General features: G+C 47.9%; 2 protein-coding genes and 1 long non-coding RNA gene across 7 annotated transcripts in view; 2 read left to right on the top strand and 1 right to left on the bottom strand.

The window, feature by feature from the left end:
- Positions 1–4563: 4563 nt before the first annotated feature.
- On the bottom strand, positions 4564–16358 carry TMIGD1 (transmembrane and immunoglobulin domain containing 1; the record flags this gene model as incomplete). Of its 4 annotated transcripts, none has more annotated exons than XM_083480122.1 (7): positions 16233–16358; positions 10231–10333; positions 9746–10024; positions 8815–9093; positions 7475–7578; positions 6311–6351; positions 4564–5436 (listed from the first exon to the last, which is right to left on the bottom strand). In XM_083480122.1, the coding sequence occupies exons 2-7, from the start codon at positions 10307–10309 to the stop codon at positions 5433–5435; spliced, it is 786 nt and encodes a 261-aa protein (XP_083336248.1). In that variant the 5' UTR covers positions 10310–10333; positions 16233–16358. The 4 variants fall into 4 exon arrangements, with proteins under 4 accessions (XP_083336248.1, XP_083336249.1, XP_083336250.1 ...); XM_083480123.1 differs by lacking the exon at positions 16233–16358 and adding an exon at positions 10765–12020; XM_083480124.1 differs by lacking the exon at positions 16233–16358 and adding an exon at positions 11918–12010.
- LOC310695536 lies at positions 7586–10302 on the top strand. 2 transcript variants are annotated; one of them, XR_014520136.1, is made up of 3 exons: positions 7586–8827; positions 9688–9801; positions 10180–10302. It is a non-coding gene; the product is annotated as an uncharacterized lncRNA (long non-coding RNA). The 2 variants fall into 2 exon arrangements; XR_014520137.1 differs by lacking the exon at positions 10180–10302 and adding an exon at positions 9882–10019.
- Positions 16258–17531, top strand: part of CPD (carboxypeptidase D) — a 36027-nt gene continuing 34753 nt past the window's right edge. Inside the window, exon 1 of the mRNA XM_083479776.1 lies at positions 16258–17010. Within this exon, the coding sequence (XP_083335902.1) occupies positions 16298–17010 (713 nt within the window). The 5' untranslated portion in view covers positions 16258–16297. The remainder of the gene's footprint in view (positions 17011–17531) is intronic.

Here is a 17531-nt window from a genome sequence, read left to right as displayed (position 1 = left end):
TGGAGAGGGAAAGTAGATGAATTATGGGGGTTCCTAAAGTGCCCCTTGTGCTAAATGATGGCTGCCATGCTTCCTTACAACAGAGATGTTGCTGGTGTTCCTATTGTTATAAGAAATTATCGTAAGATTAATGAAAACGGGCATGACAGCTGATAAGTTACATCTGTTAGAAAGGTAACAAACGGGTTTCCCTTATTCAAAGCGTCACGGGAGCTCTGACAGCGCCACCTACTGTGCCTATAATGAATAACACCGACCAATTCACAACGTCAAACCATTTTATTCAATGGATGGCTGAGGCTCATTCATAAGCTGTCAAGTAGTGTTTCCATATACATCGCATAATGCCCTAAGGTGATTTACGCAGTATGTACATACGCCAAAGAACCGCCATAGATAAAATGATAAAGTTTATTATTTAGACAAAGGATAATATAATGAATTAAGTCTATACATCCTATATGTTGTTAAGCTGACACCCCCAAGCCTTAGACCAGGCATAGGCAACCTCCAGATGTTTTGGGCCTACAACTCCCATGATCCCTAGCTAAAAGGACCAGTGGTCAGGGATGGTGGGAATTGTAGTCCCAAAACATCTGGAGGGCCAAGTTTGCCTATGCCTGCCTTAGACTCTTTGAGCACTTCCTCTTTGCATTCCTAATGGTGGGCTTGTTCCTGTGAAGGGTAATAACAATGAGTAATCTGTTAAGTTGTGGGTGAACAAAAGCAGACGACACAGCGATTCTTCAAACAGCTCTTGTTTATGCACAGGCCAGAACAGAACTGAACTGAAGCGTTCAGCCAGCTGCACTACAAAGCAACAGTAACCATTTTCTGTAACTATCCAATCACTGAACGTCACTTTCAATTCCTTATTTGCATATGCAAACCTGAGTGAAAACTATCTACAGTATCCCCCTGCTGGCCCAGGGCGAAAACTTCAGTACATAACATAATTGTTAGCATGTTATCGACATCAGGATGAGCGATAACGGAACTGGCAGGAAAACCTTTTGGGCCGACAGATGGAAAAGCACCCATGCCTGCCTCTCCTTTTGTCTCTCCGTTTAAATTGTCATATAAATGTTAAATAAAACTCCGGACACCCGAGGGGTCAGTGACTTACCTGTATCCTGTGAAACTTACCTGTAACTCTATCTGATGTACCTCCCTTCTATGACATATATCTGATGCTCTTGGCGGGCAGGCTGTGGGGAGATCAATCTATGGATCAGAGGGTATAAAAATTCTGGTTTCCTTTTGTTTGGGGTTTTCCTCCCTCCTGCGTGCAGTGAGTGGGGACCCTGTTGCAACAGTTTATTTCCTTTTAAATAAAGATCAGGCTTACTAGCTGTTTTCCGTATACCCTGGTTGGCCTCTGCTTTTCTCTCCTACTGATAAAGACCTCCTGAGGGACTCTATTTGGGCTCTGTAAGGGAATCAGAGGAATTTCTTACAACACTATTATCTCTGGCCAGTGGGCATGCTGGGCTGAGCCAATGGGAATTGGACTCCGCACAGCATCCAGAATGGCGACACGCTCCCCTGGACTAGCCTTCCCCCAACCTGGTGCCTGCCCTCCAGGTGTTTTGGACTATAACTCCCATCTGCCCCCATCTGTGAGTTACAGGAGTTAATAGTCCACAGCACCTGGAAGGCACCTGGTTATGGGAAGGCTGCTTTGGGCTGAGCTAGCTGGGCTCTTACTCATCTTCCACGCCTCTTAAATTGCTTTATTTTTATGATCCGCCATAAAAGTTTTGGTTTGGCAGCTTGGAACAGATAAAATGAGCCAGCTAGACTTTGACCCTGTAAAAAAAGAGGGTGTAACCAGGGGGGAATATATACTTGTGTGTGAGAGAGAGACTTGAAGTCTCCTTGAGGCTTCACTTACCCACTATCTGCTTCTGCATCATCTACAAACTTGCTCTCCTCCACCTCCAGATCATTTACAAACATGTTAAAGAGCACCCACTCCAACATGGAGAGGGCACCACTTTGCTCCACCTTTCGTGGTTCACTTAGAACTTCATTTTCTCTCCCCAATTAAATAATAATCATTGTATACAATTGATGGGAATGGGATGGGCGGAAGCAAGGGAAGGGGACTGCCAAGAGGCTCCCAAGAAGTACTTTAAAAAAAAAGATGTGCCGTGTGGGCATCCATAAAAACCAAGGTAAAGGCCAGAGCTGAGCAACCAGTCAGTCTGGCAGTAAACGTGTCTTGTCTTGATTGGAGTTTTTAAGCAGCTTTGAGCAAAACCTTCCCTGGGGCTGGGAACAGCCAACCAGCTGATTTCTTCCCCCCACCTACACTTCCTATTTATGCATCACTTAGAGACCACTGTGATTAAGCAGAAAAATATTGTTGAAATAAAACAAATGCACAAGCCTCTGACTTGGTGCCAAGTAGTCTTCATGGAGCAAGAAGCCAGCAATCCTGAAAAGAGCAGAGGCCCAAAGTGCTGCCAACCTTTATGCTTTTTGCTGTCTGGCTTGGCTCCTGTGCCTTTAACTACAGCCTGATACACAATGATAATAATAACAATAACTTTCTGCATTGCCCACCATGGCAGGGAAACAAAAGGTGCTTGTAACTCATTCGGATGTAGGTAGGCCTGCTCAGAAGGAAACGAGGGTGCATTGTATGTAACCCTGAGGACTGCTCTGTTTATACCTTTTCTTCTCCTAGCCCTGCAAAAGTATTGTGTATCATCATACTTATTGGCCAGGTGGACATGAGTCAGACAGCCACTCAATTCGGGATCACATAGCTATAGGGAGGGGAGCATGCAGCCTGCAGTGCCTGGGCCACGCTAATAAAATGGGCAATTTTCTTCTGGTGCGATCGTTACACTTTGTGTAGCGGGCAGCAGAATGCGCAACGTGGCCCTGATATGGCATAATTCCTTGCAATAGCCGTGGGGCAGCCTTCACCAACCTGGTGCCCTCCGAGTTGATGGGAGTTGTCTTGGGAGTAGTCCAAAAACTGAAGAAAAGCACCAGGGCTGAAAAACATTTTCTTAGGCCTAGAACACTTGGTGATGCCAGACTTCCCTCAGTTAACATAGTCGCAAACTTCTCCCCAGCTGTGTTCAACCGACGCATTCTGCTTTCCCCTGTAAAACCATTTCACAAAATAAAAATGCAAATTTGCTCCCTCTATCACAAAGCAGGAGGCTGCAGTGGCGTAGCGTGGGGGGTGCCAAGGGTGCCGGCCGCACCGGGCGCAACATCTGGGGGGGCGCGAGTCCAGAGGGAAGGGGCAAGTTCCTTCCTCCGCCGGGCTCCCCGTCGCCACCGCCAGCCTTGCGCCCTAGCGCGTGCGCGCCCCCCGCCGCCGCCGCGGCTGCGCTCCACTCACTGCTTGCAGGAGGAGCAGCCGCTGCAGCAGCACCGACGCCGCCACCGACGCCTGGCCGGCACGGGCAGCCTCCACACCCCGACGCGCCACCGGGCCTCGCCGCGCCCTGCGCTCCCCAAAAACCTCCGAGAGGAAGCCGGTGGGCGGGCGAGGCCCGGCTAAGCCTCTCGCCAGCGGGTTAAGAGGCTTTCGGTTTCATCAGCAAGTTTGGCGGGCTTGCTCACGAGTAAATGAGTGGTGGATCATCCCCCTAAGGGTGTGTGTGTGTGCTAAAGAAAGGCTTCCGGTTTAAGTTCTTTGTTACGCTGAATGTTTATCTTTTAAAGATACATAGTAATAATAAAAATAAATGAGAAAAACGAAAGGCGTTGGATTTTGCTGTGCATGGTGCCCTTTGGGAACTGGCAAGGTGGGTTTTGAAGCTACTGCTGCAGAGTGGCGTAGCGTGGGGGGTGCAGGGGGGCCCGGCCGCACCGGCCGCACCGGCCGCAACATCTGGGGGTTAGGGTTAGGGGCGCAAATCCACGGGTTAGGGGGCGCAAATTACTTGCCTTGCCCCGGGTGCTGACAACCCACGCTACGCCACTGGGAGGCTGCCCCACTGGAAAAGAGAGGCTTTCTTACAGCCACGCCAGGAAGATGTTCCATGAAAATAAGCTAATGAGACAGAAACGTTTGCCACCCCCAATGCAGACAGACGGGTCAGGGACTGTTTAAGAAGAAGAAGAAGAAGAGTTTGGATTTGATATCCCGCTTTATCACTACCCGAAGGAGTCTCAAAGTGGCTAACAATCTCCTTTCCCTTCCTCCCCCACAACAAACACTCTGTGAGGTGAGTGGGGCTGAGAGACTTCAAAGAAGTGTGACTGGCCCAAGGTCACCCAGCAGCTGCAGGTGGAGGAGCGGAGACGCGAACCCGGTTCCCCAGATTACGAGACTACCGCTCTTAACCACTACACCACACTGGCTCTTTAAGGCTGCTGGGATGATACTTTCCTGGTTTGGTTTTGTCAAAAGCTCCCTGTGTAGGTGGGGAGAAGGACAAATTAAGAGCCCATAGCAGATATTGACCAGCAAAGTAATGATCAAATCCTGTTTTTTCCAAGGCTTCATTTCAGGTTATGCAGGGCCTTCTTAAAAAGGGAGATGCCTGAAGGCAGCAGCGGAAGACACACCTGCAACCATTCTTCACACAGGTATTTGTATTGATATTGTATTTATTTGTTTGTTTGAATATTTATGATTGTTTACATAAATATATGTAAAACATAATTAGAAAAAACAACGAAACAGCAATCAGTACTGGTTGGTTAAAAGGAACAAAATCATATTGTGTTTAAAAAGTGCAAATTTCAAGAGACGTCTGAAGGAAGGCTGGGGTGGTTCCTGCTGAACCTCTACTGGCAGAGAGTTCCACAGGGCAGAGCCCACTACATGAAAGGTTCAGTCCCTAGTGAAGGCCAGCTGAACTTCTGGGGCATGGAGAACACTCCCCCAGAGGATCTCAGGGATCAAGGTGGAGAATAAAGGATCAGACAGTCCTTAAGGCACATTGGTCCCAAGTTGTTTAGAGCTTTGTGAGTTAACATGAAGACCTTGAACTTGGCTCTGCAGCAAAACAGCAACCAGTGTGTTAACTCTATATTTGCTTTTTAAAATAATCTGCAAGGACAGGGAAGCCTTTGGTCCTCTGGGTGGCGTTAGGACTCCACCTCTCATCAGCCTCAGCCAGTATAGCCTGCAGTCAGTGAGGATGGGGTTTGGCAGCATCTAGAGAAACACAAATTCCCCATTCCTGATTTGCAGTTTGGGCATTTGAATGGCAAGCCTGAAGTTAATATTTTACCTTGGTAAAACACCAAAGGTCTGGCCAGCCTGACTTTCTCAATTGTAAGCCAAATATATGCACTTAAACCTACAGGAGCAACTGTCAGACAGCAGAAAGGGTGCAACTTTTAAATGCTATCAAAGAGGCCTCTGAACCAGGGCCCTTAAAAGCTGGAAGGGTCTTGTCATCTGTGGTGATGGGCAGGGGTGCTCCTTTGCTTGCTCCAGTGGAGGAATTCCTTCACCTGGAAGGGAAGAAAACAGATAAAAAGTAAACACATCTGAAAGGAGCACAACATTTTTTTAAAACAAACAAACAAACAAACCCCATCTTGGCTAGATGATGATTTAAATTTGTATACTGCCCTTGATCAGAAGATTACAGGTTTACAGCATAACAATGCAAACTGAGAACACAACATAATGACGAAACAAACAAATAACCCCCCTCCTATAAGCACATTTAAAAGACCATAGATTAATCAGCCACAGGCCTGGTTATAGAGGAACATTCTTGCCTGGTGCCTGATATAAATATAATATAGATATAGTAAGTAAGACAAGGCTCGTGTTGGGCTGAGAGCGGAGCCAGATCTTTACCCAGAGTACAACAACGTTCCCTTTCATTGGCTCTGTGGTCAGTGGCTAGATTTAAATCACATGAGACTGGAGTGTACACTCCCACCTTCAAAGAAAGGGAGAAAGCTAAAAGAGGGCTTGTCTGTAACGGTGGCCAGGCTACAAAGCAGCAGCAGCACCACCAACATGCCACAACACCCTGCTCTTGTGTGCTTTTGGGGTCCTTTTGAAAGGCAGCTCCCAGCACCCAGAAAACAAGGGATGGCAGTTCCAAAGTAGGCTTCTCTCTTGGGAAGACTGCAGGTTCCCTCTTGCTTGCCTGGGGTGGTGTGGTTCTAGGGTGCATTTTCCCTTGAGGCAAGGGGGGGGCTGACAGCCTCCTTCACAAGCCCCATATTGATTGGGAGAGAAGGGGGTGCCTCTAGGTTTTCTGCTTCAGGCTGCACAATGCCTCTGGCCAGCCCTGCTTTGAGGAGGAGTTTTTAGGGCCAGCTTCATCACTGAGCTTTCTGAATAAGGACTGGTGTCAAAAATACTTACAGAAACGTGTTGCTTGACGAGTTGCACCCGATCCCAAAGCACTAAAATAAAAATAAAAAAGGAGGGGGGTGGAAAAGAGAAAAGCATAAATGCGACAACCTTGTCAGCTTTTGTATATTTATTTCTGCCACTGGTTTCAGTGGACGTCTTCCAGCTGCATACATTTCAGATAGGAGCTGAGTCTGTGGTTTTGGCAGGGCAGTGGTGGCTCACCTGTGGCTTTCCAGGTATGGTTGAGACCCCAACTCCCAGCAGCCAGCAATGATGGGAATTGGAGTCCCAACAGCATCTGCAGGGACACAGGAGCGCTACCCCTATGCTAGGAAGTAGTAGCAAGTAGAAATCTTGCAAAGGTGTAGAATCATGGAACTGTAGAGTTGGAAGGGACTCCAACAATCGTGTAGTCTAACCCCCTGCATTTCAGGAATATGCAGCCGGCCAGCACCAGTTACCCATGACCTTGGGTACAACAAAGGAGCAGCTTTGGTTCCCACCTGACACAGAGCCCTCGGCCCTGTTGAAATGGAGTGGCTAGAAGTGTCTCCCCCACCTCCTTTCAACCCCGCTCACTCCTTGCTACCTCCCCACTTACAACAAAGCAAGCAGAAGATGGGGAAAAGGGCTGTGGGTGGCATTTCAATCTGAAGCACAACACCATGTCTGGGTCAGAAAGCTGTTCCCTGAATGGCGCCCCCTGCTGGCTGAGGCAACACAAAGGGTTTCCCTGCTGGTCTCTGCCGTCTAATAAAGGGTGGTGATACACTTGGGTGCCTCTTTAGCTTCCAAAATGAAACAATGTCTGGACAGACAAAAGAAAGGGACCTTCTCACAGCATAAACTATGGAATTTGTCTTCAGAAAGAGGCAGTGATGGCTACCAACTTGGATGGCTTTAAAAGAGGACAAGACAAATTCATGATGGAGGAGGCGGGTATCAGTGACAACTAGCCAGTGTCCGAGGTAGGAGGCCTCTCAATACCAGCTGTTGGAAACCACGGGGGGGGGGGGGTGATGCTGTTGTGCTCAGATCCTGCCTGTGGGCTTCCAATTGGGGCATCTAGTTGGCTACTGTGAGAACAGGATGTTGGAGCAGATGGGCCCCCCTTGGGTCTGATCCAGCAGCCAGGCTCTCTTCTGATGTTCTAACATACCAGGTCCTTCTTACCTGTGCAATCCGCTTCCATCGAGCCACAATGCCAAAGAGGATAGTGAAAAAAACGACCACAGCCGCAGCAATGACAGCCTCCATTGGGAAAGGGAGATTCCCTTCTGTTGGGAGAACAAATGCAACCCGCCTTCTCAGCTGGATTTTGGACGTGGAGTATCAATGCTATTAAATGCATTCAGTGAACAGCAGAAGCTACCTTACACCAGGTCAGGCTGTTTGCCCATCTCATCACAGCACAGCCTACTCTGACTGGCAGCATCTCTCCAGGGTCTCTGGCAGAGAGAAGTCCTTCCCATCACCTGCTACTTGGAGCTGCCTGAGACTGACCCTACATGCAAGGTGCCTGGTCTACCACTGGTCTCTCCCCAAACACAGGGGAGGCTGCAGACTTGACAGTTGTAAAAGGCTGATAGTGTTTTATGCTCTCCTAGAACCATAAATGGAACAAGAGTGTGTTCAGGAGGTCCATAGGGGCAGTGTGGATATGGCGGTCCTGATCTTGCCAATTGCTGGCTCCTACCAGCCACTCCCGGATCTCAAATTGTGAGCATGAACCAGATGCTTAATATTCTGGGTGACACCTTTGAGTCTATACTCAGGAACTGGAGTGAGGGATGGGATCCAAAGGTCATCTAATCCAAAGGCGGGACCATTAACCCTTTAGTCCCTCATCCAAAGAATCTAGTCCAGGAGCAGTGGAGTCGAGGGACATGTTCCCTTGTTGCAACCTTCCAGAGGTCACATCCCAGAGGTGGCCAGGGCCAAAGGCAAAGGTGTGCAGAACTATGGAAGTGACTCTTACTATCCTCTTAAAACTCCAGCCACACAAAAGCCAGAGGCTGATGCACTCTCCCCTCTCTCTATTCTCCACCCAGGTAAGCGAGAGGCATTACAACAATTCAAAGACAGGGAAAAGCACTTGAGGTGAGCCTGGAGCAGGGCTGGGGAGTGTTCTGAGTGCCCGAGAGACCTGAGCCCCCCCCCAACCTGCTGATCTAGACACAGCAAGCAAATGGCTTCTTCGTAATGACTACCAGGGCCTTGATTTCATTTGCTCCCAGTTACAAACATTGAGCTGCTGATAACGCAGCAGCTCCTGGGGGATTTAGAGGGCTGGTCCTGCCTTCACAAGGTAAACCAGAGAGAAAGCTGGCCCCTGTGTGTGTTTTCAGGCTTAATATCCTGGTCTTTGAAGACAACCTTGCCTGCAGCCAACACAGGTAAGGAGGGAAGATGTCAAGGACATCAAAGCAAGCACCCAGCAAGAAGACTTCAGCTGGCTGGGCTACAGGCCCCAAGTGGCCCGTGGGCCAGCCACATCACAGCAGTTGCATTACCTTCAACAGTCAGGTGGAAATCCCTCTTCTCTGTTATCCCATCCAAACTAGCCACACAGGTGTATATCCCATTGTCGGATACCTGGGCCTTTGCAATGGTCAACTGAAAGAGCTCGCTGGTCTGATAAATGTGGTAACGGGATTTCTCCAGGGTCAGAAAGCTGTTGTCCTTATACCAGGCCATCTGAGCAGGAGGGTTGGCCTTTGTGTGGCAATCCAGTGTCACATCGGCCTGTTCTTCCTGTGGGGGAGGGTCTTCTCCGCTGAGGATGGGGGGGACTGTGGAGAACAACAAAGGATCACATTCAACAGCACCCATTCCTCAATTCTTTGATATTATTCAGAACGGGGGGGGGGGGGGGGCTTGTAAAACCCCTCAAGTGCTGTAGCACTGGTCCCAAATGACAAAACACAAAATAGCAACCATTAAAAAACAAACTTTTTTTAAAAAAAACCAAGGTTGCTTCTGTCATTGTGCAGGCAGAGCACCCAGGTCTGTAACTGCACAGAAACCAATTATTTTATTATTTATACCCCGCCCATCTGGCTGGGTTTCCTCAGCTACTCTGGGTGGCTTCCAGCAGAATATAAAACGTAGTAACACGTCAAACGTTAAAAACTTCCTGATACAGGGCTGGCTTCAGATCTCTTCTAAAAATTGTCTAGTTTATTTCCTTGACATCTGATGGGAGGGCATTCCACAGGGAGGGTGCCACCACTTGGTTCTATAATTTTAAATGCCATTTAATTTCTGGACAAAAAAGGAGAGAAATCTAATATAAAAATGGACTAGATTCTCTCATATTTATGTCTGTGTGTCTATCTATCTATCTATCTATCTATCTATCTATCTATCTATCTGAAATTCTGTAGAGAACCCAGCCTACAGGCACTGCCTCCCTTCCTCAGTAGCATAGAGCTGGCCACTCACAACGGACATCCAGGACCACAGACATCATGACAGATCCATCTCTGGCCAACTTGCAGGTAAAGGAAACTCCATTGTCATCTACAGCGACGGGGTAGATGCAGACGCTGCTGGCATTCACTTTGTTTCCATCTTTCAGGTCGACCTGTGTGTCCCCTCGGAACCAGAGCAGCTCTTCTCCCTGACTGTTGTTGTGCACTGTGCACACGAGGGACTCTGCTACACCTGGCTTTGTTGACAGCTGGTAGTCAGCAGTGTTGCCATTGATAGCCAGATGGGTGCCTGGGGAGGGGGAAAGACGTCAGTCCCATGAAGCAAAGTTTTGTAAAAAAAGACAGACTCTTAAAAAATAGCATCAACAGCTGTCCTGATTCCCAAAATCAACAGTTTGGCTGAATGAGTAAGAAGAGAGGATCATTTAATCTTCCCCAATTCAGATGCAGAACTCCATTGGGAAGCTCAGGTGAGGACCCATGCTGGTTGCGTACCTGTGACAGCACAAGGCAAAAGTGCGAAGATGAAGAGAGGTGTCCTGCAAAGGATGCCTGCCATTCCCCCTGAGGCCATCTGCGAAGAACTCTGGCCCAAGACCTGCAGCAGAAAGGAGGCAGGAGAGAGTCACTGTGTGCCTCGTGGTAGTGATTGGCCCCCGTAAGGTTGGAGGAGCGCCCAAGTCACCCAAGCTCACCCACCCCAAAGTCAGCACTAATAATAATAATAATAATAATAATAATAATAATAATAATAATAATTTATTTGTACCCCGCCCATCTGGCTGGGTTTTCCCAGCCACTCTGGGCGGCTTATAACAAGGATTAAAAATACATCCAAACGTCACACATTTAAAAATTCCCTGAACACATACTTCTTCACCCAACAGCCTGGGGTCTATAAATGCCTTCCGCATTTCGGGGAGCGACCTGTATATGAATTGAAGCTATGAGAAATAGCCCCCACCCCACCCCAGGAAACGCCACCTCGCTGCCCCACTGCCCTCTTCTCTGCCAAATACTGACACTTACGTTGGGAAAGGCCAATCGTGTGGGCACTTGTCTTGAAATGGAGAGCAAACCACGGCCTTCCTTGGGCTTTTATAGGCAGCCGTGGTTATATGTCTTTATTGCCGTGCAGAGACAAGTGATCCACTCGAGTTCAAGGCCGCGTTCTCTTAAGGACTTCCTGGGTAAACACTGGGTGCTTCTCTCTCCCAAAAGGAAGCTGGCCAAAAACCTTCCCCAGATTTATGGCCGTGGCTGCGGCAATGAGTAACAAGCAGCAAAGTGCATCTATCATGGGTCAACCACCCCTGATTTTGACTCTGAAGGCAGCACACAGTCCTTCTGTGAGCAGAATGCCCTTCCCCTCTAACAGCACTGGGTACTAGGGAGATGTCTTTGTTGTACAAGGTGGTCAAAGGCCACCTTTGAGGAGAGACAGGTTGCCAGATCCTAAGATCCTACATCTTGCGCTAGCGAGTCACAACATTCTGCCCATCTCTTCGCTCTGCTGAAGCAGAATTCATTACTCGCCTAAGCTACAAAGTCCAACAAGATCCAATCCAATCCTCATCCCTGAAGCCAAAAGGTTGAGAAGAAACTATTTGGCATCCATCCAAATAGAAAGAAAAGAAAGAAATATACATAATTAACAAGTCATTTTACCTCATGCTCGGGGCAACAGCCAGCATTATTCTCTGGAAATTGTATACTAATGTTGACAGCCATTGCCACAAAATGTGCTGTGGTTTAATACATTTGACAGCCTTCACCTACATGAGCTGTAGCCACTGTTAACCCCTTGCCTTGCTTTGGATGCAAGATTTTAAAGTGGAAAATGCTGGTTAGTTCACTAAACCCACTTGGACCAGGCCTGGGGTTATTATGAGAAGCAACAGGGCAAAGTCAGTGCACACAGGGCAGGTGGTGTTGAAGGGATGACTCTTAATGAAACCAAGGCCGCACGGCAGGATCTTTGTTATTCCACTGCTCTGATCCAAGGAGAACCATTTTTCAAACTTTTTGCAAAGAGAACTAAAATCTGAAAAGGAGCAGCCTTAGATCCCTCCAAAATAACACAACGCGGAACCAAACGGAGAGGTGCTCTAGCACCGAGGTCAGAAGGAAGCTGGCACAGAAGGAAAGTGCCTCAGAAAAGGTAACCAACGGGGCCACTTACCACTTCTCAGTCACTCCTACTTGCTGTCAAATTGGATGGGGTGGGGTGTTCTTTCCTGTGCCTGATGTGGCTGAGCTCGCAGTCATTTACCGTATTTTTTGCACCATAACACTCACTTTTTTCCTCCTAGAAAGTAAGGGGAAATGTCTGTGCATGTTATGGAGGAAATGCCTACGGGTGGCATACCTACGGATTTTCCTCCTCTAAAAACTACGTGCGTGTTATGGTCGGGTGCGTGTTATAGAGCGAAAAATACGGTATTAAATTCCCATTTCTTGAATGATGAGAGTTGCCACCAGGGGGAGCAGAAGCATAAGATTTAGGGCTGCCTTTTTGCAGCCTTGGGATATTTGCATTCCTTCTATTTCCAAACTGTAGGATGGAGGAGATTGAATGCAACGTGGCTTAGAGGGGGCAGGAGGCTCACACTTCAGCCAGGACCCTGCTGTAAGGGTGGTAATGTAAAATTCAACTTTTGAAAATGTGCTTCAAGTGCTTTGCGTACAGGATTGAGCTAATCTCTATGGCTACTTTATTGGTGGGAGCTAAAGAGAAGAGGTGGCAGTTTTCCATGCCACGCTATTCAGTTAGATCAGAGTTGAGATTTAAAAATGGGGGCTTGCTCATCGTTCCTTAAACCACTATGCTGATGATCACCACTGTGAGAATTGGGTCGGTTCCCTGGAAATTAGGGGGCACAATATCCAGGCTGACAGAGAGCTAGACCAGGCATCTCCTTTACATTTGTCACAAGACTACAATTTTGCAATTAGACAGAAAGATTTCCTGTGCACTGTGGAGGTTTCTGTGCCTTCTTTGGAAGCATCTGGCAACAGCCACTGCAGGAAATTGGCGTCCACCAACTGCAAGCCCAGGCCATGAGACCAGATGGAAAGGAAGTGCCAATCCTTAGAGCTTTTCTTGGGAACATGTTGAAATAGCCACAAAACGTAATTAATTAGTCGTCACCAGTCAGGTCCCGCATGTAACTGAAAGCCCCACACACCTGAGAAGAAAGGAGATCTAGGACGTGATAAGCTGAAAAGCTCACTTTCCACATTCTTAACCTCCCGGTCTTAGACCTGGTTTGGACCAGGTTTCAGACAGGTGTAAAGGGGAGAAGGGAACCTCATGGCCTGGTAAAGACACAGCAGACACAATATTTCAAAGTGCTCACCCTGGGCCTTTTGGTCTCTCTCACTACCCATAAAAATAGGATACCTATTCACTTGACGCTGACACAAAAGCCCCACTCGTGCACTATGTAATAGAATGAAAGTTTGCTGTCTCTCCCTTCTTCCTCCTGTCTTCTCTCTCCCCACTTCTCTCGCCCCCAACTGCATGCTGCCTACGACAGTAATGTCTCACACTGAATATAAATAACCTGAACAAAGAACTCTACAGACTAAAAACTGAGACAGTGTATATACCTTTGCTACCCAATAAAATCTTTTAATAAAAACATTTTTAAAGTGCTCCCAGGCAGGTCTGTGGCTGTTAGGGAAGAGGAGGAAAAGGAAGAGACTGAAAGAGGGCAACAAAAAGGACCACAATCCTTCCAATATTTACAGTTATGAAATACTACTCAGACTTTTAGTTGCAAAACAGGGTCCTCTCCTGGAAATACTGGAATTTGAACGTAGGGTGTCAAAATATAACTTGCAAAAATGATCAAATAAATCATATGAATGAGAAGCAACATAGAATCAAAAGAAAATAATTACCAGCAGAACTGGGAAAGAGATTTTGGTTATATTAATGAATGTGTGACTGTGGCTCTGGTTAAATATTCCACAGCAAACTATAAGTGTTAATCTCAAAGTTGAGTTAATCATGCAATAGTGATACTATTATTTATTGCACTTATTACTGTAGTTTTGTCACAAAAAGTAGCTTGAAGCAATTTACAAAATAGTGCAAAGATTAAAACCAGGATAAAGATAAAAGAGAATAAAAGCTAAAAATACATTCATACATATAAAATGCAGGTCTAATGCATCCGATACCATCATGTCCTAATCATACATATAGAACAGCAAGTGATTTCTGTTGGGAGTTGTAAAATGAATAGTGCCAATTTGCAGCGTATTTAATGGGCTTAATGGATCTTTATCTTGGAACCAGATATTCTGCAGCAAGGTGTTAAAAGAAATAGAAACGATTTCATGTTATATACTCCCAGTGGATCCATTAATCATACACTTAGGATCCATCAAAGATTTAGGTACTGACAAGTGACAAAGAATATCCATATTATAACAGAACAAGAACTTCCACGTTGGAAGACTGGAACGTTGGACAGAGGATGTGACTGAAGCTGACTATGGTAATCAAAATAAAGAAGGACAGATAATCTCACAACAATTTTGTGGCAAAATGGAGTGTTTATAATGTACTGGTGTAATGGAGTGCAGAAAAATATAAATCCATGTACTTTTATGTTTTATAATTTACTTATTTTCTTTGAATATGTTACGTAGAGAACGAGAAGGGAAATTTGCATCATTATTGTTCTTTATTTGCTTCACTTTCTCTCCTCTCCTTAATTAATATTGTGTATTATATATTTGTACATGACCTGGAAAAAATAAAATAGAAAATTAGTGTTTTTGTGTGTGTGACTTTTTTGGTTAAACTTGCACATCATCGAAATCCACTTGACTGTAGAGAAACTGCATTTCCTCACCCTCCAAACATGGGGTGGGTGTCTCTAATTCCATATAGGAAAAGATATTCCATGTTTCATGTCTCTTTCCACTTGACAACAAAGTCTTAACATTCAATTCTTTGTCATGACAAATGGCTTTGGGCCTCGTTTTGTCCTGGTTACTTCTGAAGAGGCTTTCAAAACCCTGCATGAGATCCAAGGGAAACTTCTTCTCATGAGCAGCTCCGGTTAAGTGCAACACGCTCGAAAGAGAATACATTCTCAGTGAGAGATTGCTTCTTTCTCTCTTATCTTTGGGGGTCCAAATGTTAAAAGGTTTAAGTGCAACAGATGCAGAACCACAGAGCAGACCTAATCGCTGGCTGCGTTATGAGATGGATAAACACACAGCCAGCAACCGCAGGGGTGCGCGTGAGTCACGAATCATTCATGGCTTTAGTCCCATTATGAGAACAATGTTCCTACAGAGGAATTCCTGCAGGGTCAATGCCTTCTCCCAAGTCTGCTCAGCTTCCTTGATTTCACAACTCTGCACACGTCAGTCTCAAGAAAACCTCGGCAAACAAACCTTGAAAGGGTTTGGCAGCCTGCAGGTGTTTTCCTTCCCACCTGTGGCACCCACTGACCACGAAGCTGATTCTAGTGTCCCCGTCCAAAAGGTCCATTATCTTCAGATATTCTGGGGCAGCCTTTGCCAACTTATGTATGGACTTTACTCTGCATACACTGCAAGATGCAGTGATGGCCACTAACTCGGATGACTTTAAAATATTGAACAATTTTATGGAGGATGAGACCATCTATGACTACTAAACAGAAGTAGCTGTGTTCTCTCACCACTGTGATGCTCAATTAATCTTTATTATTATGATCTCGGATCAGCCACTAGAATACAGTCAAACACACAAAATCTTGCAGTTTACAGGCAAAGTATCAGTTAATGGTTATCAAAAGTAGCGAGGTGACTGGCCATTGCGGCAACAGGAGGCTGGACTGGTTGGAGTCCGTTTGGTCAGATCCAGAAGGCTCGTTTTATGTTATCAAAGGAAACGGACCCTTTTAAGGGAAATTGGTCTTTTTTGCAAGATCACGGTCAGTATCTATCTGGCTTTTTTAACGTTTGTTATTTTGTTTTTTTAATTAATTTGTAAGACATGCAGGATAAAAATACAATAGCTAAACAAGATGATAGATAAATCTGAGAAATCTCCGTGTTTTCTCTTCCAGACGTGACGCTGTACACGCGGGTATCCCACTCACGTGAACAGTTGGTTACGTCGACATCATCTCTACTCTTTCCACGTCTCCCGCTTTCAGCTCCGCCCCTCAACCTCTCCGTCATCTCCTCTGTCGTCTTTCATTGGCTTCCGTCCTGCTTTCTCCCGCCCCCTTTCTCTCTCCCCCGCTTCTTTCCATGCATAGATTCCCGTTCTCTCTCTCCCAACTATTCACCAACCTCGAAACGCTTTTTCTCTCTTCTCCGGCCCCTCAGGGGTTAAACAACGCCCTCTTTCGCGCCTTTAGCCCGCCCTCCAGCCTTTATTATTGGCTCTCTTCCCCCACTTCCCCTTTTCTATTGGCTGTTTGCTGTCTTCTCCGATTGGCGCGCTGCCCTGCTCCCTCCTCGCCAATCGAGTGTCGAGTTACCTCAGCGAGCACTTTTCCTCCCCTCAGCGGCGGCGAGCGAGCGGCCTGTCACATCTGAGGCGGCGATGGCGGGCCGGGGCGGCGGCGGCGGCGGTCTCTTGCCCTTCGCTTTATCTTCATTCTTCTTATTTTTGTTGTGGCGGCGCGGGGCGGAGGCGGCGCACATTAAGAAAGCGGAGGCGGCGGCCTCCACGGAGCCCTCGGCTGGGGGCGGGGCGGCGACGCGCTACCTGGACGAAGCGGAGCTGGGGGCGTCGCTGCGTCGCTTGGCGGAGGACGAGGCCCCTCGCGGCTTGGCCAGGCTCTTCTCCATCGGCCGCTCGGGCGAGGGCCGGGAGCTGTGGGTGCTGCGCCTCAGCGCCGACCTGCCGGAGCCCGGCGGCGGGAGCGGCGACGTCGGCGACCCGGTGGGCGGACCCCCCATCCCGGGCCGCCCGCAAGTCAAGCTGGTGGCCAACATGCACGGCGACGAGGCCCTGGGCAGGGCCCTGGTGGTCCGCCTGGCCCGCGAGCTGGTGGCGGGGTGGCTGCGCGGGGAGCCCCGGGCGCAGCGCCTCCTCAACGGCACCGACCTCTACCTCATGCCCAGCCTCAATCCGGACGGCTTCGCCCGCGCCGAGGAGGGCGACTGCGGCGCCCGGCAGGACCCCTCCGGGAGGGAGAACGCCAGGGGGAAAGACCTCAACCGCAGCTTCCCGGACCAGTTCGGGGCAGCCCAGCCGGACCTGGCCAACGTCCCCGAAGTGCGCGCCCTCATGGAGTGGATGCGGCGCAACCGGTGAGGGGGCGGGGCTTCGTTGGCGGGGGCGGGTCAGGCGTCTCCTGGGAGGCGGGGCTTCTTCGTGCTAAATCATTTGAGGTTCTGTTTGTGGGCGTGGCTTCATTCGAACAGGGGCGGGGTCTCGTGCTGGGGGCGGGGCTCATGTTGCAGGGTGGGCTAGGCTTATCTGGAGAGTAGGGCTTCATCCTGTGGAATATGTTATTGTTGTTAGCCGCTCTGAGCTCGGCTTCGGCTGGGGAGGGCGGGATATAAATTTTAAAAATTACTATTATTATTTTGAGGCATTATTAGCATCCATTAGTCACTTATTAATGACTTCTAATTTTTAATGCGAAAATTAAAACATGGGGCTTCTTTGTTTTGGGGTGGGACCTCTGCCATGGGCGTAGCCAGGATTTATGTTATGGGTGTAGTTGCGCCCCCCCCCCCCGTTGACTATGCCCATGGCTTGTCCTAGGTACTTCAATCTTTTGCTGGGCTGGGGTGGAGCCTATTGTATGTTGACAGGCGATTTGTGG

The sequence above is a fragment of the Podarcis liolepis genome (genome assembly GCF_965112155.1).
Source record: "Podarcis liolepis genome assembly, chromosome: 16".
Classification (NCBI taxonomy): Eukaryota; Metazoa; Chordata; class Lepidosauria; order Squamata; family Lacertidae; genus Podarcis; species Podarcis liolepis.
The sequence above is the reverse complement of the archived record's forward strand: the minus strand, read 5'-3'. Positions and strand labels throughout refer to the sequence as shown.